Source organism: Mus musculus, chromosome 2 (genome assembly GCF_000001635.26).
Source record: "Mus musculus strain C57BL/6J chromosome 2, GRCm38.p6 C57BL/6J".
NCBI lineage: Eukaryota > Metazoa > Chordata > Mammalia > Rodentia > Muridae > Mus > Mus musculus.
In genome coordinates this window covers 162,987,327-163,014,359 of record NC_000068.7, presented here as the reverse complement: position 1 = coordinate 163,014,359, position 27,033 = coordinate 162,987,327, and the positions used below count along the sequence as shown (strand labels likewise).

The following is a 27,033-nucleotide window of genomic DNA, read 5'->3' as shown; positions in this document are numbered from 1 at the left end:
GAGGAACTCGGAGTTCACAGACCCATTCTTGGGCCCAGATATGGCACAGATGCATCTCTGGACCAAATGTCTCACTTAAGCTAAGAGAAGGATGAAGAAGTCAGAATCTATCATTTCCTGCAATTCTAAATGGAAGTCATCTCCCCCGCCCCACTCTGCTCCAACAGAGGCTCAAAAGTAGAGAATTCCTTGAATATTGAAAGGTGTTGAGGCAACCATACCCAGTAACAAATAATATCCAGTGCATTTAATATTACCTGAAACAAAGACACCGTCCACATAGAGCAACCTCAAACCAAAGACAACACATGACAGGCTTATTACATTTCATCAATGTATACACTGAAATATAAATTCAGATACCAAGAGGCTCTCTCCCAGAGTGCTGGTCACCTACATCCTCCCCTTTCTCTCAGCATTTGAACCCTTTTACTACGAGAGGTAGCTTGTGCCCAGGCTGCATTCCAGGAGAGGTGGAGATTTACGACACACTAAAGGAAGCCACCAGACGGTTTCTGGGCAGCCCACCTCTGTCCCGTTCCTCCTTTTCTCTTGCTTAGCACACAAAAGTGGCCAGTAACCACTCTGTGATCTCATAACTCAACATCCAAAGCTACCACGGTTCTAGTCTCTTTTCTGAAGGTTCCTGTGTCCAGCTGATGGAGCCTTCAGTAAATGATTGGATCACTATCCAATGAGGGAGGGGCTCAGGCTTCCTCAGCAATATAGTCCGTTCATAGATGTGTAATTTTATAGCATGGAGAGGTGATAAATCGGAGGTGGGGCCTCCCCCACCCCAGGCTGGAAGGGAGTAGGCCACTTGGGATATCTTATTTGAAGGTATCTTATTCCCAGCTCGGACTTCTGTTTCTGCCTCCTGGTAGTCATAAGGTAAGCCACCCCTTCCAGTGAGATGACTCAGCTTTGGCTGAAGACCGTAGCAATAGATGAGCCAACTGTGGGCTTTACCTTCTAAAATCGTGAGTCCAAATAGATGTTCTTTACTTTTCTTGCATATTTTGTCACTGCCTCAGCAACAACAAACAAGACAAAACAAAAATGAAAAACCAAGCACAGAAGTCATTTCTCAAGAAGGGCAAGTCAGAACTGCAGACGGCTGGATACTGGGGAGCCTGAACTGTTCCTTCACATGATGGAAAATGTGTTTCCCCTCTTCTCCGAGCCACTGTGTCTTACTTCTTTGGGACTCATTGTGTCTTAGTGCAGCAGAAGATAGTTCCAGCAGGTACCGGCTGGGCTTGGTGGCTTTCCAAGCGCACGTCTCTCAAGAGTCCAAAATGTCATCATCATCCTGTGCATAGGAAAATCCAAGGAATGCACTTGAAGCCCCAGAACTGCTGGCCACGGTGTCAGGGGTGCAGCCAATGGACTTGGACACAGCTTCCTGGGTGAACTCTGGGTCAAAGTGTTTCAAGTCAGCAGGTCCTTCCTGTCAGTAGAGATTGAGAAGGGAGGCAGGGATCAGAACCAACTAAGGACCCCAGAGCTAGGAGAGGGGTGTCAGGCCTTCCTGTCTCAGTGCCTCCTGGTCCTTCATATGTAAAAGTGTCTCACGTTCCATACTAATCCTCAGACAAGCCATTAATGTATATGTCCTAAATGCTTATTGTATGCTCAGCTCATAGCACTGGGAAAAATGGAGGACAAAACAGAAGGAACCTCAACTTTGAAGGACTGAATATGACAGGAGAAACAGGAGGATCATTTAGGGGACTGATAAAGTCCTAGATAATAGAGACAAAATAAGATAATATGGTACAGACACTGGGGCTGCTAGGTTTCATTGGAGTGAGATCTATAAAGGGAAATGGGCAAAAAAAAAAATGATCACAAACTAAGCATGGTGGTGCTCATTTAAAATCCCAGCTCTTAGGAAGGGGAGGCAGAGGGATCAGAACTTCCAGGTTATCCTTGGCTACAAGGTAAGTTTGAGGTTATCCAGGTATACATAAGACCCTGTCTTTAAAGAGACACAATGCTGGCCATAGTTAGTGGTTGAACCCCATCAAGACTAGGGAGGCAGAGACAGGTGGTTATGAGTTTCAGGACGGCCTGGTCTACTGGTTTATCTACATAAAGAGTTCTAGGACAGCCAGGGACAGAGATACATAGACCCTATCTTAGAAAAAGAAGGAGGGGGAGGAGGAGGAAGAAGAGGAAAAGAAAAGAAAAAAGAAAAAAGAAAAGAAAAGAAAGGGGCTGGAGAGATGGCTTAGTGGTTAAGAGCACAGACTGCTCTTCCAAAGGTCCTGAGTTCAAATCCCAGCAACCACATGGTGGCTCACAACCATCTGTAATGAGATCTGACGCCCTCTTCTGGTGCATCTGAAGTCAGCTACAGTGTACTTAGATATAATAATAAATAAATCTTAAAAAAAAAAAAAAGAAAAGGAAAGGAAGGAAAGAAGGAAGAATAATAGATTCTCCATTTCCACTCCAGGGATAGAATATATATCTCTATCTTTTTTACATGGGCTAGTCATGTGACCACCCAATCAGGCTTAAAAAGGTACCTTGAGAGCTGTCTCTCTTGGTACTCTGAGGCCACCATATGTATACACAAACTCAGAACTGGCTTGATGGAGGTGAAGAGGATTCAAAAAAAACCACAAGTGAGAAATTCCAGACCATCAGCATGCACTGTTTCACTGCTAACCACAAATTGAGGCTCGACAGAGAAATGCTGGCCTGGTATACTCTGAAAAACCCATAGACTCCAGATAGAAGCTTGTTCGGGGCCTGGAGAGATGGCTCAGCAGTTGAGTGCTTGGTGCTCTTGCAAAGGACTTAAGTTTGGTTTCCAGCACCCTCTGGAAAGCTCACAACCACCTGTAACTCCATTGCCAGGGGATCTGATGCCCTCTTCTGGCCTCCGCTGGCCCCTACACCACTCTGGCCTGTACATAACCACCTACATAGGTACTCAATCAAAATAAATCTTTAAAAAGATTGTCATTTAGAGGGCAGGAGCAAAGCAATACTGTGTTCCTGTAGAGGAGACACTGCTCCTGGGGTTTATGACATAAGCAGGTGAAGGAGTGGCAGAAGGGACTGCAGATCTGCTTTATTTTAGCCTGCAGGTCTTGGACTGAGGAAACAAATGAGCCATGGCTTCCAGCTTCTCAGAAGGGCCATGGTGCAGTGGTCCAGCCCAGGCTCAGAGTTTCTGGACCAGAATGTGAAATCCTCTCATGTTCCTTGTCTAACATAAGCTATGTAGCTCTTGACAACCAATTAGTTTCCGGTTTCTACAAATGAAGAATGTGGTACTAAAGAAATGTGTACAGGGTCTCATCAGTAATAGCAGAGCCAGGAATCCTCCTGCATGTCTCGCTTGAAGGCCCATAGATCGCTGTATTTTCCTGTATCTCTTCCTAGGATTCTGTGACTCCATTCCCTCTTGTGAACCAGCGTTTCTGGAAGGAACTAACTGTACCTGTCATCAGTCTGATTAACTGATTAAAACTTCTGTAGTTATGGAGAGGTTGGAATGTTGCAGGTCTAGAGCCTAGTTACAATTTTCCTTGGGCTATCATTGGCCACGCCTCTCCCTTATCAGGATTCTTTACCCACCTCTGGGTCTGACCTAGCATCCTGTGGCTAATATAAAAATCTTTGGAATGTCTAAGAGACACTAAGAATGTCTTTAGGAAGTAGTAAGGCTTATGGCAAAGATGTCGCCATTTTGCAGTAACCCACCTAGAATATTTGAAGAGTGCCTTGATTTATAACTTTCTTTGTTCTTTTATTATCAAATCTTCACAAAACTGTCACACTTTCTTTACTGTAATTTTTAAGTCCCAAGCAGGGGAAAACCCTGGGGTGTAATTCAGTGATAGAGTACTTACCTAGTATGTGAGGCTCGGTCCCATTCCCAAGACAAAAATAAAATTAAAAAAGCAAGCAACATGCTGGCGTGGTGGTACATGCCTTTAATCCCAGCATTCAGGAGGCAGAGGCAGGTGGATTTCTGAGTTCGAGGCCAGCCTGGTCTACAAAGTGAGTTCCAGGACAGCCAGGGCTACACAAAGAAACCCTGTCTCGGAAAAAAAAAAAAAAAAAAAAAAAAAAAAAAAAAACAACAACCAAGCAACATCTCAAGATCCTGTACTATATATCCTATCTGATCACTTTTATCAAGAACCTGGTGCTAAAACCTAGTCCCTAACAAGCAGTGTCTCAGACTGGTGGCCTTGTGTGAGTCCTGGAGTCTGCAAGTCTTTGTTAGTAAGGATGAGTGATAAGCCAGACTTGTCAGAGTGGACAAGGGTGACACCTCAAAACTGAGTATTAAAGAGAAGAAAGCAGGCCAACAAAGAAAACTCCAGGAGGAGAAAGCATCCAGACATCATCAAATGATAATGAACTTGTCCCAAGAGCAAGCCCAGGTGGGGGGATGTGGGAGGAGCTTGGTTCTAGGCTTGTATCTGGAAACTGTGTATTTCTAGAGATTTTAGGCATGTGCTCATAGTTTCACACCTATACGGCCAGGCCAAGGGGCAGCAGTAGCCATTGTTTTCAAACATCCCAGTGGTATGTAAATCCCACTGTCAAGAATCTCAGGGTCTGAGATTCCACCTCACACCAGTCAGAATGTCTAAGATCAAAAATTCAGGTGACAGCAGATGCTGGCGAGGATGTGGAGAAAGAGGAACACTCCTCCATTGTTGGTGGGATTGCAGGCTTGTACAACCACTCTGGAAATCCGTCTGGCGGTTCCTCAGAAAATTGGACATAGTACTACCGGAGGATCCAGCAATACCTCTCCTGGGCATATATCCAGAAGATGCCCCAACTGGTAAGAAGGACACATGCTCCACTATGTTCATAGCAGCCTTATTTATAATAGCCAGAAGCTGGAAAGAACCCAGATGCCCCTCAACAGAGGAATGGATACAGAAAATGTGGTACATCTATACAATGGAGTACTACTCAGCTATTAAAAAGAATGAATTTATGAAATTCCTAGCCAAATGGATGGACCTGGAGGGCATCATCCTGAGTGAGGTAACACATTCACAAAGGAACTCACACAATATGTACTCATTGATAAGTGGATATTAGCCCAAAACCTAGGATACCCAAGATATAAGATACAATTTCCTAAACACATGAAACTCAAGAAAAATGAAGACTGAAGTGTGGACACTATGCCCCTCCTTAGAATTGGGAACAAAACACCCATGGAAGGAGTTACAGAGACAAAGTTTGGAGCTGAGATGAAAGGATGGACCATGTAGAGACTGCCTTATCCAGGGATCCACCCCATAATCAGCATCCAAACGCTGACACCATTGCATACACTAGCAAGATTTTATCGAAAGGACCCAGATGTAGCTGTCTCTTGTGAGACTATGCCGGGGCCTAGCAAACACAGAAGTGGATGCCCACAGTCAGCTAATGGATGGATTACAGGGCTCCCAATGGAGGAGCTAGAGAAAGTACCCAAGGAGCTAAAGGGATCTGCAACCCTATAGGTGGATCAACATTATGAACTAACCAGTACCCCGGAGCTCTTGACTCTAGCTGCATATGTATCAAAAGATGGCCTAGTCGGCCATCACTGGAAAGAGAGGCCCATTGGACACACAAACTTTATATGCCCCAGAACAGGGGAACGCCCGGGCCAAAAAGGGGGAGTGGGCGGGTAGGGGAGTGGGGGTGGGTGGGTATGGGGGACTTTTGGTATAGCATTGGAAATGTAAATGAGCTAAATACCTAATAAAAAATGGAAAGAAAAAAAAAAAAAAAAAGAATCTCAGGGTCTGGAGAGACAGCTCAGTGGTTAAGAACACTGGATGATCTTCCAGAGGTCTTGGGTTAAATTCCCAGCTTCCACATAGTGGCTCACAACCATCTATAACACGTAGTCCCATGGAATCCAATGTCTGTCTTTGATGTGCAGACATACTTGCAGACAAAAAAAAAAAAAAAAAAAAAAGAATCTCACCATTGTTGGTCTTGGTGCATGTAGTCCTTCCTATCTGCTGGGCAAGCCAACTTTAGCCTGTATGGGTGCCCTCAACTGCTCTGTCATCTTCAGGAAGTTGCCTGTTTTTGCAGCTCCTCAAATTCATGTTCATTTCTTTTTTTTTTTTTAAGATTTATTTATTTATTATATGTAAGTACACTGTAGCTGTCTTCAGACACTCCAGAAGAGGGAGTCAGATCTTGTTACAGATGGTTTTGAGCCACCATGTGATTGCTGGGATTTGAACTCTGTACCTTTGAAAGAGCAGTCAGGTGCTCTTACCCTCTGAGCCATCTCACCAGCCCCATTTCTTTTTTTTTTTTTAATAGCATAGAATAGAGTTTATTAAGGGCATGGGGAGGGGATTTAAGAGGGTAGTAGAGGCAGAGGAAGGCAGAGAGAGGAGAGTAGAGGCCAGCCATGACCATATGAAGAGAGGGGAGAATGGAAGGGGGAAGGGAAGAGCTCAAGAGGGCAAGAGAGAAGCAAGCAGGAAGCAGGAGTGGGAGAGCTTTTTTTTTTAATGTTCATTTCTGATTATCATTAAATTAAATATAATCATATGCAAGGAGTATTGCCGCATGCCTTTAATCCCAGCACTTGGGAGACAGGCAGGTGGATCTCTGACTTTGATGCTAGCCTGCTGTACATAGTAAATTTCAAGATAGCCAGGGCTACATACAGAATCCCTATCTTGAAAAATGTGTGTGTGTGTGTGTGTGTGTGTGTGTGTGTGTGTGTGTGTGTGTAAATGTTTTTATGTAATTGTACACATACACAAACTGGTGCTAGCTGACCATGGTACTTGGTGTTACGCCAGTAAGGGATCCAGGGATAATAAGATTGTATCTAGACTCCTGGAAAAATAAGGAAATAAATCTAGTGTCACATTCATGAGCAGGAACTCCCCAAAGGAAAACTGTAAACAGCGAGTGAATCCTGATTGTGTTCTGGTGCGGAAGGATGTTGCCAGTGGTGAGATACCCAGCCATTTCCTCATTGCTCCTTTTAACTTCGTTATACACACTTTGTACAAGAAATTCCTAACTTTTATCATCAGGAAAAGGTCTAACGGTATGATTCTGCCTGGGTGCACTATTGCAACACAGAACACTATAAGTATCTGTACAGGCACTGGGTGGGGGTGACAGGTGCCTGAAATCCCAGTATTCAGAAGGCTGCATGGGAGGAGCTTAAGCTAAAGGCTAGCCTGGGCTACCAAGTCTCAAAAATAAACATTGTATCAGCTTTGTGGGGTTATGGTGCTGGAGATGAAAGACAAAAGGAGCAGTCCAGGGCTCATCCTTCTAAGACTGAACTAGGCACCAGGGGCCAGGGCAGCCGGAGCCACTTCTGACTCTTGCTGCCTTGCATGAATCACTGAGACTCTCCAACCCTCGGCATCACCAGCTATATAAAGAGAGTTGGCCTAGATTCTGGGAATCCAGAAGCCGAAATCCGGAGAGAACCCTGTGCTTGCTTACCACGTTTGGGTTGAAGGGTGGAGTCAGCCTCTTGTGGTACAGATCATCCCAGTTTATGGGACTGAAGAACATGTGGTTCTTTATGTCCAGCTGCAGGAAGAAGGTACTGGTCAGAAGCGGTCCTCACCATAGCTGCGCCCCAACTGGTACCCACTATTGGCCACCAACTAGATAGACCTTTGCAGCTCTGGCTAGTCTGCTCAGCCAAGAGAGCATTCCGTCAATAGACATCTCGCCTCCCACATCATCTGAACCCAAATTCTTCCCGAGAGCACAGGTGCCTTCCACTGTTGGATCTCAGCACCCGTACCGTACCGTACTGTACCGTACCATACCGTACCAGGCTCTGGAGGCATTTCTGTGAGCAAGGCTGAGAACTGGATATAGAGGGCTAAGGTAAACAAGGGGCGCTTGATACTTCCATGCCCATTAATACCTCTTGATTCTTCCAGAATGCAATTCAGAGAAATAGAACAAACCCACTCACTTATGAAGACATGAGGAGTAAAGGCCCAAGAAAAACTGCAGATTTCCAGAGGCCCAGAAGTGAGGAGTGAGTCCTGGGTATAAATCCCCACTACTTTTCTAAATCCCCTTCCCTTCCAGCAGGGTCCTCCCTCTGTCTGCTTCCCACTGCACAGTTCTGCAACGCCTTGCATCAGTCTGGCCTTCCGGAGGTTGGATTTATGTGAACACAGCAGAGTTTATCTAAAGAGTCACAGGCATGTTCTAAGATGCAAACTCCTCTTTGGATGGAAGGGATCTGTCTTCAGAGAAGTCTGGATCTTTAAGATGGCGGTGGGAAAGAATAGGCAAATTGCCAAAGTGTTGTCACACGTCACAGTACCTGGCATGGAGATATCTTAGTATCTATAATGCTAACAAACCCACATTCTGTGCCAGACAATGGTCAAAAGCTGTGCTATCCATAGAGTGAGCTGTCCTGGAACTCATCCTGTAGATGCTGGGGCTGTCTGGACTGCAGTCACTTCCTCCTTGCTTGAGACAGGTCTCACTATACAACCATGGCCAGCCTGGAACCCACTTTTTGGATCTGCCTGCCTCTGCCACATGTGGAGGTCAGAGAACATCCTTGGGGAGTCAGTTCTTCCCTTCTGGATCCTGGGGCCTGAACTCAGGTTGTCAGGTTTGATAGCAGGCACCTGAAACCCAAACTCTCGTGCTGACCCCGAAATGATCTTACAGAGAGTAATCAATAAGATTGTATTTAAAGTGATGCCTTAATCTTAAAAAAAAAAAAAAGAAACATGCATATGTCAAGGGAACAGATTATGAATTCTATGAATTATCTGTCTCCCTAAGTGTCCAGTGGGTGTCTGGCAATGTGAATTGCTTGGATATCTGTGAAAAGCAAGATATCTGTGCAGTCCCTCTGCACAGAAGCAGAAAGAAGCTTCTAGAAAACTTAGATCGTATCACTCCTCTGCTCAGCAAGCACACTCTGATTCTTGCCATTCTCCCTGTTCATACCACAGGACTCTTGCACATGTCGTGCCTAGAGCTGGGGAGCCTTCTTCTGGTTCTTTCATGGCTCCTCACATTCCAAGTTCAACTTGTCACCTCTTTAGAGAGGACATGTCCAGCCATGCCAGTGTGAAATGGCACGATCCCCATACGCTCTTATTGTCTATCTCTGCCCATCGTTCACTTCCTCCCTGAAATTTGTGGCACTTGGTGATGACTGCACAGAGGTTCTGTTTTTGTTTTTTGTCAGTCTTCTTCCACCTTCAAGCTTAACCATCCAGAGACCCAGGCTATTAAACCCCTCGCACCAAGCTCAGTGCTGGTACAAAACAAGGGCTCAGCAAATATTGGTTGGCTAAAAACAATCCTGTATTTTTAAAAACATGGTTAGGGGCTAGGGAGATGGCTCATTTGGTAAAGTGACTGAGGACCTAAGTCTGGATGGGCAGCACTTAGGTAAAGGCTGACAAGGAGGGCATATTCTTTAATCTCAGAGCTGAGGAGGCAAAGACAGGAGGTTCCCCAGGGTTCACTGGGCAGCCAGGATAGCCAACTAATGAGCTACAGGTTCAGCAAGAAACCTTGTCCCAAGAAATAAAGTAGACAACTGGAGAAGACACTTGACATCAACCCCTTCCCTACACACACACACACACACACACACACAGAGAGAGAGAGAGACAGAGACAGAGACAGAGACAGAGACAGAGACACACAGACACACACAGACACACAGAGACAAAGACAGACACACACAAACACAGAGACAGAGAGACAGAGAGAGAGACACACACAGACACAGAGAGAGACACACAGAGAGAGAGACAGAGACACACAGAGATGCACAGAGACAAAGACAGACATACACAAACACACAGAGAGACAGAGAGAGAGACACACACACAGAGACACAGAGAGAGACACAGAGAGGGACACAGAGAGAGAGAGAGACAGAGATCAGCAGGCAAAAAGGTAATTTCTAGCAAATGCACTAGCAGCCCCTAGGTTTACAGGGCACCAGAAGACAACCCCACCCCAGGTACTCCTGAGCTGTCTCTGCAGGAAGGGACCAGTGCTCTTCTGCTTGGTCACCTACAAAGTCTTCCTTGGAGCCCAGCCGCTGCCTCTGGTCCTTGTGGAGAAGGCCTTGCAGGAGGTCACAGGCAGCCACTGTCCGGCCTCCAGGGATCTGTAGCGGCTGATGTAAAATATTCTCATACATCTGGGCCACGTCAGTGTTGAAGAAGGGGGGCTGGGGAGAAAAAGGAAAAAAGCTTCAGCCATGAAGCCATGGAAAGGGGTCTCATAGGGTGTTGGAGCAAGCTGGGATAGCCCGGAGGATTTGTCCAGGCCTATGTCCGGGGCTACAGCTCTTGGGGCAGGTAGAAAGAGAAAGGGCCTTCAGGCTTTCAGCACAGGACAAAGGATTGGTGAGAAGTCACAGGCTTTCCCCATCCATTGGAGCTTGAGGAGGTCCTTGGGCCACCTGTGCACCAAGTATTTTACTCTCATCTTTCCCATTTCTTCCTGGCCTCACAGACATCTTCTGCCAGAGGCTACAAATTGGCAGATTACAGAAGACAAGGCTGGAGAGTGTTAAACTATAGAGCTAAGAGCAGGGCTCTAAACTACTGTCACAGTCTACCCCTCCTGGCTCTTCCTCCAGCTCCTCCACCCACTGGTCCTTCTACCTACTCAGAGCTGACTCTTTCTGCAGCACCGTGCCATGCTGGAGAACCGCGCCCAGAGGAAAGCCAGCCTCTGGAAGGTATACACAGGCTTCCACCTATGCATACAGTCCATGGTGGCTCCCAATCTATCAGCACTGTGACCTTTCAGCCTTAGTTTCCTTCTTGGTACAGTAAAAGTAACTCTATACTCTGTAAAAAAGGCTATGTTGTATCTTTACTCCCAGGGTAGACAGATAGCTCATTTAATTTCCCATGCAAAGCTAGAGTAAGCTATGCAAACTGGGAACCACCCTCAGCTTTCCCAAGTCACATGTGCCCTGTAGACATATCTGTCACTCACCAGGCCATGTAGCATCTCGTAGAGGACTGCCCCTAAGCACCACCAGTCCACTGCTCGATCGTAAGGCTCTTTACGAAGCACTTCTGGAGCCAAGTACTGTTGAGGAAGTATAGTTATTTGAGGACCCCTCCCTAGTCTCAGTTTCTCTATCTATAAACAAGGCACTCAAAGGAGAACATCACAGAGATTGTTTCTGTCATCAGAATGTCATAGCTTCTCCTGTGGTCATCAATATTTGCTCACTAGAGGTCTGGCTGGTGACAGGTCCTTTGCAGTGCACTGGGGCACACTGGATTTCAGACAAGACTGCCCTGCTTGGTTATGCATGTTGTACATCACACAAGAGTACCAGACAAATGGGTTAAAGGAACTGCAACCTGCCTGTGATCTACTGGCCAAGCCAGGTCTGCAGTTCAGAAGCAGCCATAACTTTTTATTTGTATATGGTCACCTATAGACTACCTATGTCCTAAGACTGGGACAGCCTTGACAGCACCTCGTAGTGCATCGAGGGGACAAAGGGACAAAGCTAAAGGAATGTGGCACAGCCTTGGTCTGGAAATCTTAATGCCAGGGGAAAGGGGCAGAAAGGGGTGCATTTCAGGCCATACTGATGAGAACATGCCAGGCAGCCAGCCATGTCTGGCACAGGGAAAGAAACTGAGGCAGTGCTGTGTTTCTGCCTGTCCCAAGGGCTTGGTGACCTCTTTGCTGCTAAAGAACTGAGTCCCAGCAACAGAAACAGCTACCCTGAAGGACTATATGGGTCTATGGAAGGGAAGAGAATCATACAGCTCTGAGCCGGCTTCAGTGGATGGGTCTAGAAAGAGCACTTGACCTGTCAGAACTTTGGCTTCCTTATCTTTAAATAAAGACAGGATCAAAGTGATAGCTGGAGACATGGTAGGTATATAAGCGTGAGGACCTGTATCCAAATCCCCAGGAGTCACACACAAGCCAGGTGAGATGGCTTACATTTGTAACTCCAGTGACATGGCATAGGATCAGGGTAGTGGATCACTGGATTGTTGGCCAGCTAACCTAGCCAAACGAATGGACTCCAGGTTCAGTTTGGGACATTGCCTCACAAAAATAATGTGGAGAGTGATTAGGGAAGGCACCTGACTCCAACTACTGACCATTATACGCATGTGCACATGAACCTCTCCATATACACATGAACTACATACACACACACACACACACACACACACACACACAGAGAGAGAGAGAGAGACAGAGAGAGAGACAGAGAGAGAGACAGAGAGAGAGACAGAGAGTAAAAAAGGGGACATGGAGTTCCTACTGGGGACACAGGAATAAAGGTAGAAACTCTTGTCTGTCTGTGTGCCTAGGTCTTGAGCAGTGACATTTCTAGAAGAAGGCATATCTCCCACATCAGTTAAATTCCATATCCCCCACCCCCTATTGCTAGTTGCACCCAAGAAAGGACTGACTGTTGTCAGGCTTTGGGGGGGTATTAGAATTATTCAGTAGGTACCACATATACAAACATAACTAACGGTCCCTGCTGGAAGAGGTTGCCTGACATCAGCTCCCTGAGTACCAATGGGAGGACCCCATCTGAAGGTCCAGAACAACTCTGAAAGCTGATGGAGACACACGGGGAGGCTCTAAGGTCCCGCCCCAGGGAAAACAGAGAGGAGCAGTTCCACTTTGCAGCCTCAATCCTTTGCTCCTTCTGAACCCTGCTCAAGCTACAGGGGCCCTCCCACTTCAAGGTTCACTGTCCAAGACTGGTGGATATTCAAGGGAAGGCTTTAAACCCAAGGCAAGTCAGATAGACATGTGAATTCCTGCTCAGACATGCAATATTTACTGATTGGTTGACTGACTGATTGTGGTCCTGGAGGTTGAACTCAGGGCCTCATGCATGCCAGGGAGCCCTAATTATTATCTTGAGGTTGTGTCTTACAACCCCCCTGCCTCACCCTGTCAATGAGGGTGAGGGTAGGAATTACAGAAATCCACACATTTTAACCTCCTAGGATCTCTGAAAAAGGGAAGTAGATTTATGTTTAATACTTCCAAACCCTGACCGTAACTCTCAGGCCAGGCTCTCATGGTCAAGGACTTGGCCCTGTGGAGCAGTGTCATCTACTACAGTGGCCATGAGCCACATGTAGCTATCAAACAATTGCTTCTGCAGAGGATCAAGGTCTGTGTCTCTTGAAATGTGACCAATCACAGTTGAAATGGACTATAAATGTAAACTAGTCTCATATGCTAGATTGTAAGACAGAAAAGAATTACTTCAACATTTTTACACTTGTGTGTGTGTGCATGTGCTCCATACACACACACACACACACACACACACACACACACATACACACACAGAGAGAGAGACAGACAGAGAGAGAGAGAGAGAGAGAGAGAGAGAGAGACAGACAGACAGACAGACAGAGAGAGAGAGAGAGAGAAGTTCTGTCCTACCACGTGTGTTCTGGGCATTGAACTCAGATCCTTTGCTTGGCAAAATGTGCCCTTACATGTTAAGTCATCTTGACAGACCTATTTAACAAATTTATACTGAATGTATATTAAAATGAGAATATTTGAGATATATCGAGTGAAATAAAGTATATTATTAAAGTTAGTTTCAGCGGGGCAGTGGTGGTGCACGCCTTTAATCCCAGCACTTGGGAGGCAGAGGCAGGCAGATTTCTGAGTTTGAGGCCAGCCTGGTCTACAAAGTGAGTTCCAGGACAGCCAGGGCTATACAGAAACCCTGTCTCAAAAAACCAATAATAATAATAATCATAAGTTTCACCAATTTCTCCTTACACAAACACACACCAAGACAAGACCTAACCTCTTATGTAGTCCAGGCTGGTCTCAAACTCATAGAAATCTACCTGCCTCACCTTTCAAAGGCAGAGCTTAGCAGCATGTGCCAAGATGATGCCCCAGGGCTTAGCAGCATGTGCCAGGCTGCCCCAGCATTGCTTGTTCCTTCTCACTCTGTTCGCGTATTTGGTGCTGGGAATGTACTCCAGGCCTTGACGAGCGGTCTACCATCAAGTTACAACCTGATTCCCATCTTTTCTGCTTTTCTTAAAGATTTCTTTAATTTTATTTTATGTGTATGGGTGTTTTGCCTCCATGCATGTCTGTGTGCCACATGTTTGTAGTGCCCACAAAGGCCAAAAGAAGGTGTCAATATTGCCTGGAACTGGAGTTAGAGATGGCTGTGAGCTGCCGTGAGACCGAATTTCTGATCCTCTGCAAGAGCAATAAATGCTCTTAACTGCTGAGACATCTCTCCATCCCTGTATTTATACATACATACATACACACACACACACACACACACACACACACACACACGTGTATGTGTGGGTGTTTTGCTTGCACCACTTACATGCAGTATCCCTGGAGGCCAGAAGGGGGCATTGAATCCTTTGGACCTGGAGTTATAGGCAGTTGGGAACTGCCACGTGCATGTTGGGAACCAAACCCAGGTTCCCTGGAAAAGTAACCACTGCTCTTAACCACAGAGCCACCTCTCCAGCACACAGTTTTACCTGTTCTTTTCTTTTCTTGGATATTTTCCTTTTTTCTTAGATATCTTTATTTACATGAGTTTACCTTTTTAATATATAGTTTCCTAGCATGCCTAAAGCTCTGAGTTTTCAATCCCTAAGACTACAATCAATCAATCAATCAATCAATCAATCAATACATAAATAAATAAATAAATAAATAAATAAGGTTTACATGTATTTGGTTTCCGGAAGCTCCCATCTGACCTGGAGCCTACTCTATAATAAGGCTGGCTTCAAACTCCTGATCCCCACCTCCTATCCCCACTTTCCAAGCATTGGGATTGCAGACGTGCAACCCCACATCCAGCCAGAGTTGACCTATTTCCACTGGGCAGCAGCTGAAGTCACCAGAGGTAGCTGGTTCCCCCTGAGCTGGTTCCCTGACACTCACAAGAGGACTCAGCACAGCTGACTCAGGGAAGAGCTGGGGAGAATGAAATGCGGCCCTTCTGCTGTAGCCTGCGGGCTGTATTTAGTGTCTGTGCGCTCAGCCATTCCGGGTCTGCTTTCTCCACAGATCTTCCACATACCTCAGGGGTGCCGCAGAAGGTGGACGTGGTCTCCTCAGGCTCTACACATTCCTTGCAAAGGCCGAAATCGGTCAGTACCACGTGACCCTGTGGGGGCGAGCCGAGACCAAAACTCAAACCCCACACCCTAGAGCGGTGGCTGTGGAGTATGGCGAGGAGACACAAGCTGCGTGCTTCATGCAGACCCAGAGTTCGTGGCCTGGATGCCAGGAGACCTCAGGGCACTGGCCAGGGACATGGCACTCTGCCATCTTCCCTAGTTTATCATGACTCAGGCCGGTGCCTACAACAGTGGCAACTCCAGGATGTTCTCGCTGGGTAGTGGTCCGATTGATGGAGGGCTGGAGTCTGACAAGCCCACCAGCGCTAGCTGGGTGTAAAGATGGAGAAGGTAGAGGGATACTGAGGGCCTCTTATCAGACTCCATAGATACCGAGGGGCTCTTATCAGACTCCATAGATTCTGAGGGGTTCTTATCAGACTCCATAGATACTATCAGACTCCTGGAGCTGCCATGCTTTTAATCCTCTCTGCACCGCTAGGACCGTACTCTTTTCCAACGTTATGCTGCCCCCTAGAGGACAATCCACATCCAGCAACTGAGCGCTGAGGGTCATGGAGGCCCAAATCTTGTCTCAATTTATTTCCATCCTAAAGAGCAATCCTGTGAGGTTTGGTGAGGCTTCTCTTGCAACCACAGTGTGCCAGTTGCATGTGTATGTGAATGTGTATTGTATATGTATATGATGTATATGTATATGATGTATATGTATCTGCACTGATATTTGTACATGCACATAGACTCCTGTACACATGAGTCTATACATACATATGTACAAGATTACATATGTACACATACACACACAAGGATGAATGTTACCATATACATACATATGTAATACATAAGTACCAATGTATTCAGATTATGTTTAGAGAACACAGATTTGAGCTTAATGTATAAACACACACACACACACACATACACACACTCACTTCACATACCTGGCAGTCCAAGAGAATGTTTTCTGGCTTCAGGTCTCTGCAGAAAATAAGAAAAAATAGACATTTAACTGAGTGAATTGGGGACTCTGGTCCTAGCAGGAGAACGACTCATGGAAGCTCCCACAGGAGAATAAGGAAAACCCAGGGAGGCCTGCTTGACTTTGAAAATGGAGGACAGCCTTGGAAAAGTTCCCAAAAGAAGGAGGGGAGCCCTCCTCTGTTAACCGACCAAGGTCACCGGGACATCATGGCCCACACAATCCCTGCCTGGTGGAGCAAGAAGGTTCTGGCGCTGATCATGAACCAAGTGCAGGCTTCACCTGTAGATGATGTTGAGAGAGTGAAGGTAACCAATGGCGCTCGCCACCTCTGCAGTGTAGAACCGGGCCCGGGGCTCCAGGAACCTGCGTTCCCGCTGTAGATGGAAGAAGAGCTAAGAGAGAGGAGAGAGAGAGAGAGATGGCAGCTGGATTCCAGCTCCTGGCACACGAGATAGGGGCCATCAAGACCCTCTCCTCTGTGCAGGCCACTCGCCCTATTCTAAACTGCAGTGTATGCAAACCAAGAGACTGCATGCTGACTCCACCCCTCCAGGGACCTGGGCTCTCTGAGGCTACAATCAGCCAGCATAATTAATTAGCTACAGTGTTCCACACTACAAATCATGCCCCTTCATGCCTCTTATTTAATCCTCATGACCATCTTCAAGACCTCTACTGTGATGCCCGTTTCATGTCAGAGGAGGAGGAGTTTAGTGATTTGTCTAAGGTCCCACAGTTCAGAGTTGGCAGAGCTGGAACTTGAAACCAGGTCGTTCAAGACATACTTTGGTGGTGGTGGTAGGGCAGGGGGTAGACTTTATATAACCCAGACTGGCCTTGAACTCACGGTCCTTCTACCTCTGTATCCCACGTGTTGGGATTACAGGTGTGAGGCGCCATGCCCAGCAACATTGTGGTTTTCCTCCCACCCAAACGTTAGGACGTCACACAGCCCAGCTTGGATCTCCCTGTTTGGTCTGCTTTGTGAGTTGCAAAGCCATCATTTAGGGATGTGCAGAATAAAGCCTCGCCTGCTGGACTCAGGCTGAAAAACACTTGGTTACAGGTGAAATCTGGTGCAGCGGAGGAGGGAGACAAAGCAAAGCCCAAGTCTGTGTCCAGCTTGCCCTGCCCTGTCTTGGGGTTAGCAGGTGGCTCAGGTCTCTACTTAGGCAGTGACATCAGGATAGAGAGATGGCTCGGTGGTTAACGTGCTTGCCATGCAAGTATGAGGACCTGTGATGGTGTGTATGTGCTCGGCCCAGGGAGTGGCACAATTAGAAGGTGTGGCTCTGTTGGAATAGGTGTGGCCCTGTTGGAGTAGGTGTGGCCCTATTGGAGTAGGTGTGTCACTGTGGGTGTGGGCTTTAAGATCTTCATCCTAGCTGCCTGGAAGCCAGTATTCTGCTAGCAGCCTTCAGATGAAGATGCAGAGCTCTCAGCTCCTCCTGCACCATGCCTGCCTGGATGCTGCCATGCTCCCACCTAAGCCAGCCCCAATTAAATGTTGTTCTTATAAGAGTTGCGTTAGTCATGGTGTCTGTTCACAGCAGTAAAATGCTAACTAAGACAGGACCCAAGTCCAGATCCCCAGAGACCAATTTAAATGCCTTGTGGCCACGGCTGCCCATTTGTAATTCCATCCTCAATAAGATGGAGACCGAGGAACATCAGAGCAAGCTGGCTAGCAAGACTAGCTACAATGTCAAGCTCTGGGTTTGCTTAAGGGATAGACCCTGACTTAATGAAAAAGGTGAAAGAGAACCTGGGGGTGACTTTTAACATCAATCTCTGGCCTCCATTAACAAGTGCACACACACTCGCATGTTTGCCCCACACATAAAAATGTGTGCGTGCAATACACATACATGAAAAAAAGATTTTTTCTTTTTACTTTTTCTTTTTTTTCCCCCGTTGGATTTTCAAGACAGGCTCTCTCTGTGTAGCCTTGGCTATCCTGGAACTCACTCTGTAGGCCAGACTGGCCCCAAACTCACAGAAATCCACCTGCCTCTGCCTGCCTCCCAAGTGCTAGGATTAAAAGCATGCACCACTACTGCCCAGGTAAGATTTTTTTAAAAAAATGATAGTGATGGGTTATCTCTTACCCTGTGGCCTGGGTGTGGGAAATAGCAGTATTGGAAATAATGACCACACATTTCTCTCTGGCAGTGACCTTTCCTGGAGTCTATGAGAGTGAAGCTGGGCCACCTTTCGTGGGAAAGGCAGGAAAGTATAGCGGGGGGGGGAGAAGAGGACCCACTTGCTATAGACTGGGTTATCTTGGGAAGCGACTTACTCGGCTGAGCCTCTGTACTTGGGATACCAAGTGGGTCTGCGATAGGGATGCGGCAGGGGTACACAGCGAGTATGCACAAGGCCAGCTCCCCTCCCATGGTCCACTCACCTCTCCCCCGTTGACATAGTCAAGCACAAAGTAGAGTTTCTCTGGGGTCTGGAAGGAGTAGCGCAGGCCCACGAGGAAAGGATGCCGCACGTTCTTCAACAGCACGTTGCGCTCTGCCATGATGTGGTTCTGCTGTGGAATCACAGACCAGGGTCCATGTCACAGTTCGGGACATTCCAGGTGACCTTGCTTCTGGAGGTGTCCTGCCTACCACTTTCTCCTTGCCTTGGTTCAGATGCCCACGTGGGCTCTCGATTGTCCCCAGCCTCCTTGTCTCGTACTTAGAAGTCAGTGTCTTGAGCCTCAGCCCCAGCCACTTTCAGACTAGTGTAAATCCAGAATCCCCTAACCTGGGGTGACAAGCAAAGCATATACTACTGCGAGACTCGAGACTCATGACTTTGATCCTGCCATTTTACCCATCTGAAAAGCCCCGCCTCCCTCCCTCCCTCCTCCCTCCTCTGTGTTTGTGTGTGTTTGTGTCATGTGTAATAAGTGGATGACAGATGCCTCTCTTAGCCCCTCTCCTCTATATTCTTTGAGACAGGGTATCACTGGACCTATCTCTGCAGTACTAGGATTAGAGAGACATGCTACCATGCTTAGCCTATTTTATGTGGGTTCTGGGGGATCAAACTCAGGTCCTCCTGCTTGTTCAGAGAGCACTTTATTGCCTCAGCCATCTCCCTAGCCCCTGGTTATGCCACCTTTATTTCTCAAACTAACAGAGTGCTATTTACTGTCAGGATCCATTCAAGACCATTCATGCAGGAAGACCTCCCTTCCAAGCTGGCCAGGCCGAAGGGGCCTTTGAAAAGGGCGTGGTGTGAGCCCACAGTGCGCACTTGGGAGCCTGCTACCTGGAGAGGGCAGAGAGCTCAGAGGGTTCTGCATCCTCCATGGGTTCCTAGGGAGATGGCTTAGCTTGCCTTCCTCTAGGAAGGTTAGGGTCTGGTGTGCCCCTGGACTTTCTGAGCTGCTCCCTATAGACCTCTGGGAGCTGGGACCGTCTTGGGAAGCCTCCTAGAAGCAGGAAGGGAAGTGAGCTTTCCTGAGCTCTGGTACCTCTTTGTTCTTTAAAATGGATTTCTTCTGCAGCACCTTCACGGCGTAGAAGGCTCCGTCCGACTTGCGCTTGGCCAGTAGGACCTGCAAAAAGTAAAGGCACAAGACTTCAGGGATGATGGCATTCCCCTGGCAGCCCCCACACCCATTCTGCAGGTGTGTGAGCCTTCACTGACAGCAGGTGGAAGGCTGCAGAGGGAGAGATCTCAGGCTCCCGAGGTCCTTACTTACCTTCCCGTAGTTCCCTTTGCCAATGACTTTGAGGAAATCAAAGTCTGTGGGCCGGGCACTGTGGACAGGAGAAGAGCAAAGATTAGCCTCTGGACGCTCAGGAAGCCCGGACTCTGGTTAACTTCAGACATGGAAAAAGCAGGTGGCTTGGCAGGAGCCTCATGGCCTGGCCAGTGAAGAACGCGTCTCAAAACCCAAAGTAACTTAAAAGACTCAGCCTTACACACCTCTCCCTACACCCACCCAGCTCCCAGTCCTGTTAATACCAGGAGAGGCAAATCAGGTACATGGTGCAGAAGGCAGTCTGCCCATCCCCACCCCCATCCCACCCCCATCCACAGTAGGAGAAGGGTCTGGAGAGTTGCTGACAGTGCAGATGTTTGGGGTCATTCCAGGCAGGAGGCTCAACCTAGGTCAAAGCAGGGGAGTTAATGAGAGATGAAGCTGAGTGGCCGTAGGGAAGAGGGATGCTGGGCCAGCTGGCAAAGGTTTTGAGCACATCAGGGACCTTAGATTTCATTTCTAACGAGAACCTGCCATAGGATAGCCAGGGAGGAATTTTGTCTTCAAAACCAAAACTCACTTTGGGTTGGCTGATGGCCCCAGGTTGATGTTCCCATTGGCCCTAGAGGGCTGAAGACACAGAAAGAAAGAAGCAATGAAGACCGCAAGCCTCCTCTCCTTCCTTTGACCCAAGCCCCAGTACTGCCAACATCACTACCAGCTTACCCCCATCCCACCCTCCCCACCCTCCATTCTTCTTCTGGTTTTTGTCCCTTGTACCCACCCACTCTTCCATCTAAGCACTCACATCAAACTTGCTTCTCCTAACAAGTCATGGCAATTATAAAGAAAGAAAATGGGGGCTGGGGAGATAGATGGCTCAGCGGATAAGAGTGCCTACTGCTCTTCCAAAAGTCCTGAGTTCAAATCACAGCAACCACATGGTGGCTCACAACCATCAGTAATGAGATCTGACGCCCTCTTCTGGGGTGTCTAAAGACAGTTACAGTGTACTTACATATAATAATAAGTAAATTTCTGGGCCAGAGCAATCAGGGTCTGAGCAAGCGGGGCCAGAACAAGCAGAGGTCCTGAGTTTAATTCCTAGCAACCACATTATGGCTCACAACCATCTGTACAGCTACAGTGTACTCATATACATTAAATCAATCAATCAATCAATCAATCAATCAATCTTAAAAAAAAAAAAAGGGAAGCCAGAAGTAGTTGTTCAAGGTCTTACAGGTAGCCAGGGTGGGACTTGAACCTATGTATTTTCAAAACCAGTCTCATATTTTTTTCTAACCAAATCTACTTCTTATAACCCCCAGCTAAATCTCTCTTCACTTTTCCTTGCAAATGGCCGTCTCAGTGAACCCACAGTAACCTGGAAGATCCAAGTTCTGGTTGAAAGCCCGTGGGGCTGGCCAGGATCTCCATAGATTTCCTCAGCCTTGGGAGAAAGGAAGTCCCTGGTGCAGGATGCTGGGTATTGGGAGGAGGATCAAGAACCGTTTACCTGTGGGCTAGGAACTCCAACTGGGCTGGAGGCCATTCTGGAGCTGTGATCAGGTAGGCTCTGGGGGGCACAGGGAAGAACAGGAATGATGGAGCTTGGCCTCCAGGCAGGGCTGCCCCCTTGGCCTTTCAAATACAGCCTTAGTAACTCCCACCCCAAAGGCCAGCAGTCCATGTATGGGCGAGACAAATGACATTTGCCAGCCCAGCCTTTCTCACCAAACAATTCAGTGGGGTGGACGGGGACAGATAGGGTGACCCCTGCCTGGTGGGGTCTCTGCAAAGGTTGGGGACACCCAGGACAGGAAAACCCTGTGGTTCACAGAAAGTTCCAGAGCAGGAAGGACCCTTGCAGGCCTAAAGCTGAATACTCCCCTGTAGTTCTCAGGGAGGCACCCAAAATCTTTTAAAAGGCCTTATGTGGTTTTGTTTCTCTATTGTTTTAGACAGGATCTTGTTCTGGAGCCCATGCTGGCCTTGAGCTTGCTACATGTCCTAGGTTGGCCTAGAACTGCCTTAGCCTCCCACGTGGTGAGAATTTGAAAACGGGCTACCACGCTTGATTTAGAAAAGGACTTTCTAGGGTCTCACCTTTTATGGGTAGATGGGCTTTCCAGACTCCCACCTAAGCATATTGGCAACCCTGAATTCTTGTGGGTACTCACAGGCTAAGCTCTGTGATGAAGACAACCTTCTGAACCTTGTACTTTCTCCAGTGTCCATTAACAGCAGCTACACTGGGGACTTTGGACCAGAATCACAGAATTCCCCAAGTAGCCAGTGTCTATATGAGGTCAAATGGTAGAAGCAGTGGGCAGCTGGTCTATGTAGCCAGCAACACAGTGGAAGTATCTGACTGTCTAGGATTTGGATCAGGGCCTTGGAACCTCAGAGACCCTACCCCTCTCACAGGGATAGGTGCAGATTGTTCATCTAAAGACCCCAGTTTTGATTGCTGTGGAGCCTGGACTATGTAGATCTTAGATCTTAGATCACTGGATTTCCAAGGAAGGTCTTAGAGGCACCACTCCTGTAGCTGGGTGGGACACTGAAGCCCATTCACCTGTGGCCAGGAACTTCCACCAGGTCAGAGGCCACCACCAGCAGAGAAAGTAGCTTCAGGGGAAGGGAGGGTATTCCCCTGCTAGGCTGACCTAGAGGCTCATCACTATTGAATTCCCGCACAGTTGTAGAATTAATTCCACCAGAGGGAGTGCATCCCAGCCTCTCTGATGCACACCAGGCTGTGCTCTCGCAGCCTGTCTGTGACATCACCACCCCTCCCCAGGTGGTCCCCAACGGGTCCAGTGCCCAGCCCCAGCTCCCTGGGGCCCCACATACCTATGCAGCTGGGGCAGGGCAGAGCCTCTGGGAGATGCAGCAGTTGGAGCTGAGCACAGGCTGTGGACAAGAGAGACTCTCTCTGTTCTCCCAACAAGAGCCAAGTGTCAGTGCCTGGTGCCCCCAGCACAGAGCTCAGAGCTTCTAGCAGTGGCAGCAGTGAGGGGACTGGTGATGTCACACGGGATCTAGCAGTTCTTAGGATGGGACGGGAGACCTCTGTTCCCCCGGGGTCACCATTTCTCCCTAAGAAATGAAGGATTACACAGCAGTCACAGAAGAACCTGGGGGCCATTGAGGACTGTAAAAATGTATGCGTAGCTGTGTAGGTCAGGGTATGTGTGCTCTCTGCAAGAGGTTTGTGCAGAGATGTGCTTTGTCGTGTCTGATGTGTCATTGTGTCTCCAGATCTCAAATATTTGTGTCAGTGTGTGTGTGTGTGTGTGTGTGTGTGAGACTATGTATATGTATTGGTATGACAGCATGTATACATGTGAGTGTGCGTCTGTGCTGATTTCATCATTATTTTGCTGTGTGTGTAGTGGATGTAATATCCCTAGACATCATTTAGTGTGTCACTGTATAGTATGTGCCAGCATATCTATCTACCTATCTATATTCTATTTACTATATTTGTGTGTGAGTCTGATTTTGAGTATCTATGTGTTTGTCTTCTAATAAGAAATGTGTCTAGTAATATGTGCACATTAACTATGTAACCACATGTATGTATAGGTGTATATAGGTCCATCACTGTATGACTGTCCATATTGGTGTGTGTTGCATAATCTTTCTCTCTCTCTCCTTCCTTCCTTCTTTCTCTTTCCTCTCTCTCTTTCTGTGTACACACACTTATATATACATATACATACACATACATATACATACATACATACACACACACACACACACACACACACACACACACACACACACACACATATATATATATATATATATATATATATATATATATATATATATATATATATATATATATACTGTCTGTTAGAACCATGTGCCTATCCAGGTACCATAAAGACAAACAATGTGATCTAAAGGAGAGGTCCAGGGACCTGAGCTATGACCATGGAGAACAACACACCTGCTAATATCCTGTAGATGCTTCAGAAAAGCTGGAGCTGGCTCTCCATCCAGCTGGCCTTGGTATTGGACTACTGAGCCCTTGACTACCTAGGTCTTCCCCATGGGCTCACTGTCCCTAAAGCAGACCTGTCTGGGTTACAGTCCTTCTGCTGTGTGAGGGCTCACATCTCAGAAGCTCACAAAGGTCTTACTGTTGGCGTGACCTTTAAGTTCTCACAGGGTCCTGATCCTCACAGGGGATCAGAGGGGTGGGTAGGTGATCTGAGGAAGGAGGGACTGGATGGGATCAACACAGCAACTGTCTTCTAGAGTGTTCTGTGTGGCTAGTCAGTTTAGGGGAGGGAACAGAATAGACTGAGAGTGGGTGGGCCAGGCATTCTTAGAGACTCTACACTTCAAGGGACCTGGAGGTGTTGACCCAAGAATACTGCAGTAAACAGTATCAAAGTCTTTCATTTTCTCACCAAATAGAAATGTTGAACCAATACACAAGTCTGTAAGGTGGCTTGTTGACAAAACACATGCCCTTCCAAGGACATTTCAGTAACAAGAACCCCATGGGGTCTTCACTGGGCAGAAACCAAAGAAAGCCTAAGTGTCCCTGCCTGGCACTTAGGAACACATCAAGCCACGCTGTCTCTGTCCTCACTTTGCATCTAGGTTGACTGCCTGTCTTTCTCTCTCTCTCTTCATTAAACTCCTCTAGAGTCATCTGCCTTCCTCAGCTCACTCCTTTCCTGTCCCAATCCTGTACCCACCTCAAGCATCCCAAGGGATCAGTGAACAGTGGATGACTGTCCACTCAGGTGCCAGTGATGACACTGATGTCCTCATTGCTCAGCCAGCCGAGGCTTTGACAACTCACCTGTCACTCTCCCTTTATCCACTCTGCTCTGAGATGTCCTGTGGTCCCTTTTGGCTTAGTCCCCTTACTGGACTCTTCTTCTCCGGTGTTGAGCCTCTGCAGACCTGAGAAAACCCTAATGCTTGCCCTGACCCTCTACGAGAGCCATCCTGTCCTCTGGCTTTGTTTCCTTGTCGCTCTTGCTCTCTAACTGTGTCACTAGTCAAGGGCTCAAACTAGAGCATCCGCTCATAAAGGCAGACTCTTCTGGCTTAGTACTGAATTCTCTACATCTACAACAGGCCTGAAATAGAGGCAGTTTTCATGACACATTTGACTAATGAAGTCAAGGAATGGAACGCTCCATCACAGTATACATACAAAATGAAAATGTATATAACCCAAACCTCTGCCTATAGACACCTACATGGGCCAAAAAGGGGCCACACAGCTGATACAATTTTCAAGGAGAAAGCAAATTTTAGAATGGTGGGGGCGCTGGGGGAATCATTTTATTAAAGTGGAAAAATAAAAGATAGCAGGTATTTGCATGTATAGCTTCGACAAAGGCAGGAAGCCACGACCACCGTGGTTAAGTTAGGCTATTTGGTTTTGTTTTTGAACTATTGCAGAAAATTTCTCACAGTGACACAGTTTAATCACTAAAATACCAAGCCTCAGCAGCCCTTCAAAATGTTCACTGCATGGGGCTGGAGAGATGGCTCAGCGGTTAAGAGCACTAACTGCTCTTCCAAAGGTCTTGAGTTCAAATCCCAGCAACCACATGGTGGCTCACAACCACCCATAATGAGATCAGCATGACATCCTCTTCAGATAGTAGTGTCTGAAGACAGCTACAGTGTACTTACATATAACAATAAATAAATCTAAAAAAACAAAACAAAACCAAAAAACAAAATGTTCACTGCTCACTTTTTCTGTCACCTTGACTAAGACCTCACCCTACCCCATCTTTGCAGAGTTCCTTTGATCCTGTATTACTGTCTTGTGATACAACCTGGCCCAACTTGAAATCTGTGTGTGTGTACACACACCTGTGTATGTGTGTGTGTGTTGTTGAAGACTGGATTTAGCACCGATAACCAAGTTCTCTACCTCTAAGCTCCACCCCAGCCCTGACAGTCCTATTTAAATGAGGAGGAAACCAAGGGATGGCGAAGAGAAATGATGTGAGTGAGATACCATGTTAGTAAGTGATATAAATTGGATTTGAACCCAAGCAAGCTGACCCCAAAACCCACAGCCTAGAATCTCCAGAAGAGTCTAGACAGAAATAATGAAAGTGGAGAGGAAGTGATCTGTGATGGGCTGGTTCATTAAGAAAGAAGAAATTAGGAAGTTAGTTGGCTGCGAAGAAAGACAGAGGCAGACTTTCGCTATTTTGTGGGTTACTTTCTCATCCATCTTTTTCCACCCTTCTTCTTCCACCCTTTCAACTCCAATACTTGATAGGAAAGAAAAAGAATAGAAGGAAAAAGGGGGCGACATTTACCTTAGACTACTTCCTGCTGATTAGGGTCATTGAGTTCCTTGGGGCAAGTTTGATCTTCACAGTCAGGATATCTAATTTCTCCTTGTTGTTTTTTCTTTGTGTGCAACTCCTTGATAAAATGCAGCAAGCAACAGCAACCAACCAACAACACACACAGCCTCTGAGGCTCTAGCATTTATAATTTATACACCCTATGAAAAGTCCCTAGAGTTCCAAACATCACACAATCACAAAACAAAACAAACCTCCCTGCATCTGGTAAAACCATGCCTTGCTAGAGCATGAGGCAAATCACAGTCAGCTGCTGTGGACAATCTCATACCACACCCAGGATTAAAATGGAAAACATATTGTTATGATATTCCTGTGGTCTTAAAGAAACCAAAATTCTCACTTCAGAAAGGGGAGAAGGGTTAGGGAGTAAGAAAACTTGAGTAGAAGAAAAGGAGAAATGGAGATGAAGTTAGGGAGGAAAAGGAGGAGAAGGGTATGAAAAAGAAGGTGCGTAGTTTGGAAAGAATCTAGCCTAGGTTGGAATAACTCAGATGTAGCTGTAAGCTGAGAGTAAGGCAGGTGCCCTGCTCCCAGAGAAGCTGCTCACCTGGAAACCCCGGGTTCCAGTGCAGGTCCTAGAGAATTGTGTTCTCTTCCTCTGCACCGTCCTTCTGACCTGAAACCCAATCCTGACTCACCCTGCAACCTTCCCAAGCAGGAGTGACCTGTCACCCACTCGCCTGACTCTCAAACCAGCACAGGTTCAGCCTCCCAGTCCTGCCAGCTGCGAGCCAGCTTCAGGACCTTCCGGTTACTCATTAACTGCTGGGCTGAATCACCATGGTTGCTGCACCACTGGCTCCTGGACAGCTGTGC

At 47.1% G+C, this 27,033-nt stretch overlaps 1 protein-coding gene across 6 annotated transcripts; it reads right to left on the bottom strand.

Annotated features, from left to right (window-relative positions):
* Positions 1 to 220: 220 nt before the first annotated feature.
* Sgk2 (serum/glucocorticoid regulated kinase 2) lies at positions 221 to 27,033 on the bottom strand. 6 transcript variants are annotated; one of them, NM_013731.3, is made up of 14 exons: positions 26,765 to 26,879; positions 22,700 to 22,945; positions 21,360 to 21,419; positions 20,421 to 20,470; positions 19,838 to 19,895; positions 19,607 to 19,690; positions 18,542 to 18,673; positions 16,414 to 16,526; positions 16,094 to 16,130; positions 15,092 to 15,178; positions 10,993 to 11,088; positions 10,058 to 10,213; positions 7,477 to 7,566; positions 221 to 1,450 (listed from the first exon to the last, which is right to left on the bottom strand). In NM_013731.3, the coding sequence occupies exons 3-14, from the start codon at positions 21,393 to 21,395 to the stop codon at positions 1,286 to 1,288; spliced, it is 1,104 nt and encodes a 367-aa protein (NP_038759.1). In that variant the 5' UTR covers positions 21,396 to 21,419; positions 22,700 to 22,945; positions 26,765 to 26,879; the 3' UTR covers positions 221 to 1,285. The 6 variants fall into 6 exon arrangements, with proteins under 6 accessions (NP_038759.1, XP_006499721.1, XP_011237882.1 ...); XM_006499658.4 differs by lacking the exon at positions 26,765 to 26,879 and adding an exon at positions 24,672 to 25,114; XM_006499660.4 differs by having other exon boundaries at positions 1,358 to 1,450; positions 10,054 to 10,213; positions 26,765 to 27,033.

Coding starts and splice junctions, on each gene's coding strand:
- Sgk2 (NM_013731.3), bottom strand. CDS start 21,395: ATGGCCTCCAGCCCAGTTGGAGTTCCTAGCCCACAG. Junction 20,471..21,359: donor TTGGAGTTCCTAGCCCACAG/GTAAACGGTTCT, acceptor CTGTGTCTTCAG/CCCTCTAGGGCCAATGGGAA. Junction 19,691..19,837: donor GCAAAGGGAACTACGGGAAG/GTAAGTAAGGAC, acceptor TACTTTTTGCAG/GTCCTACTGGCCAAGCGCAA.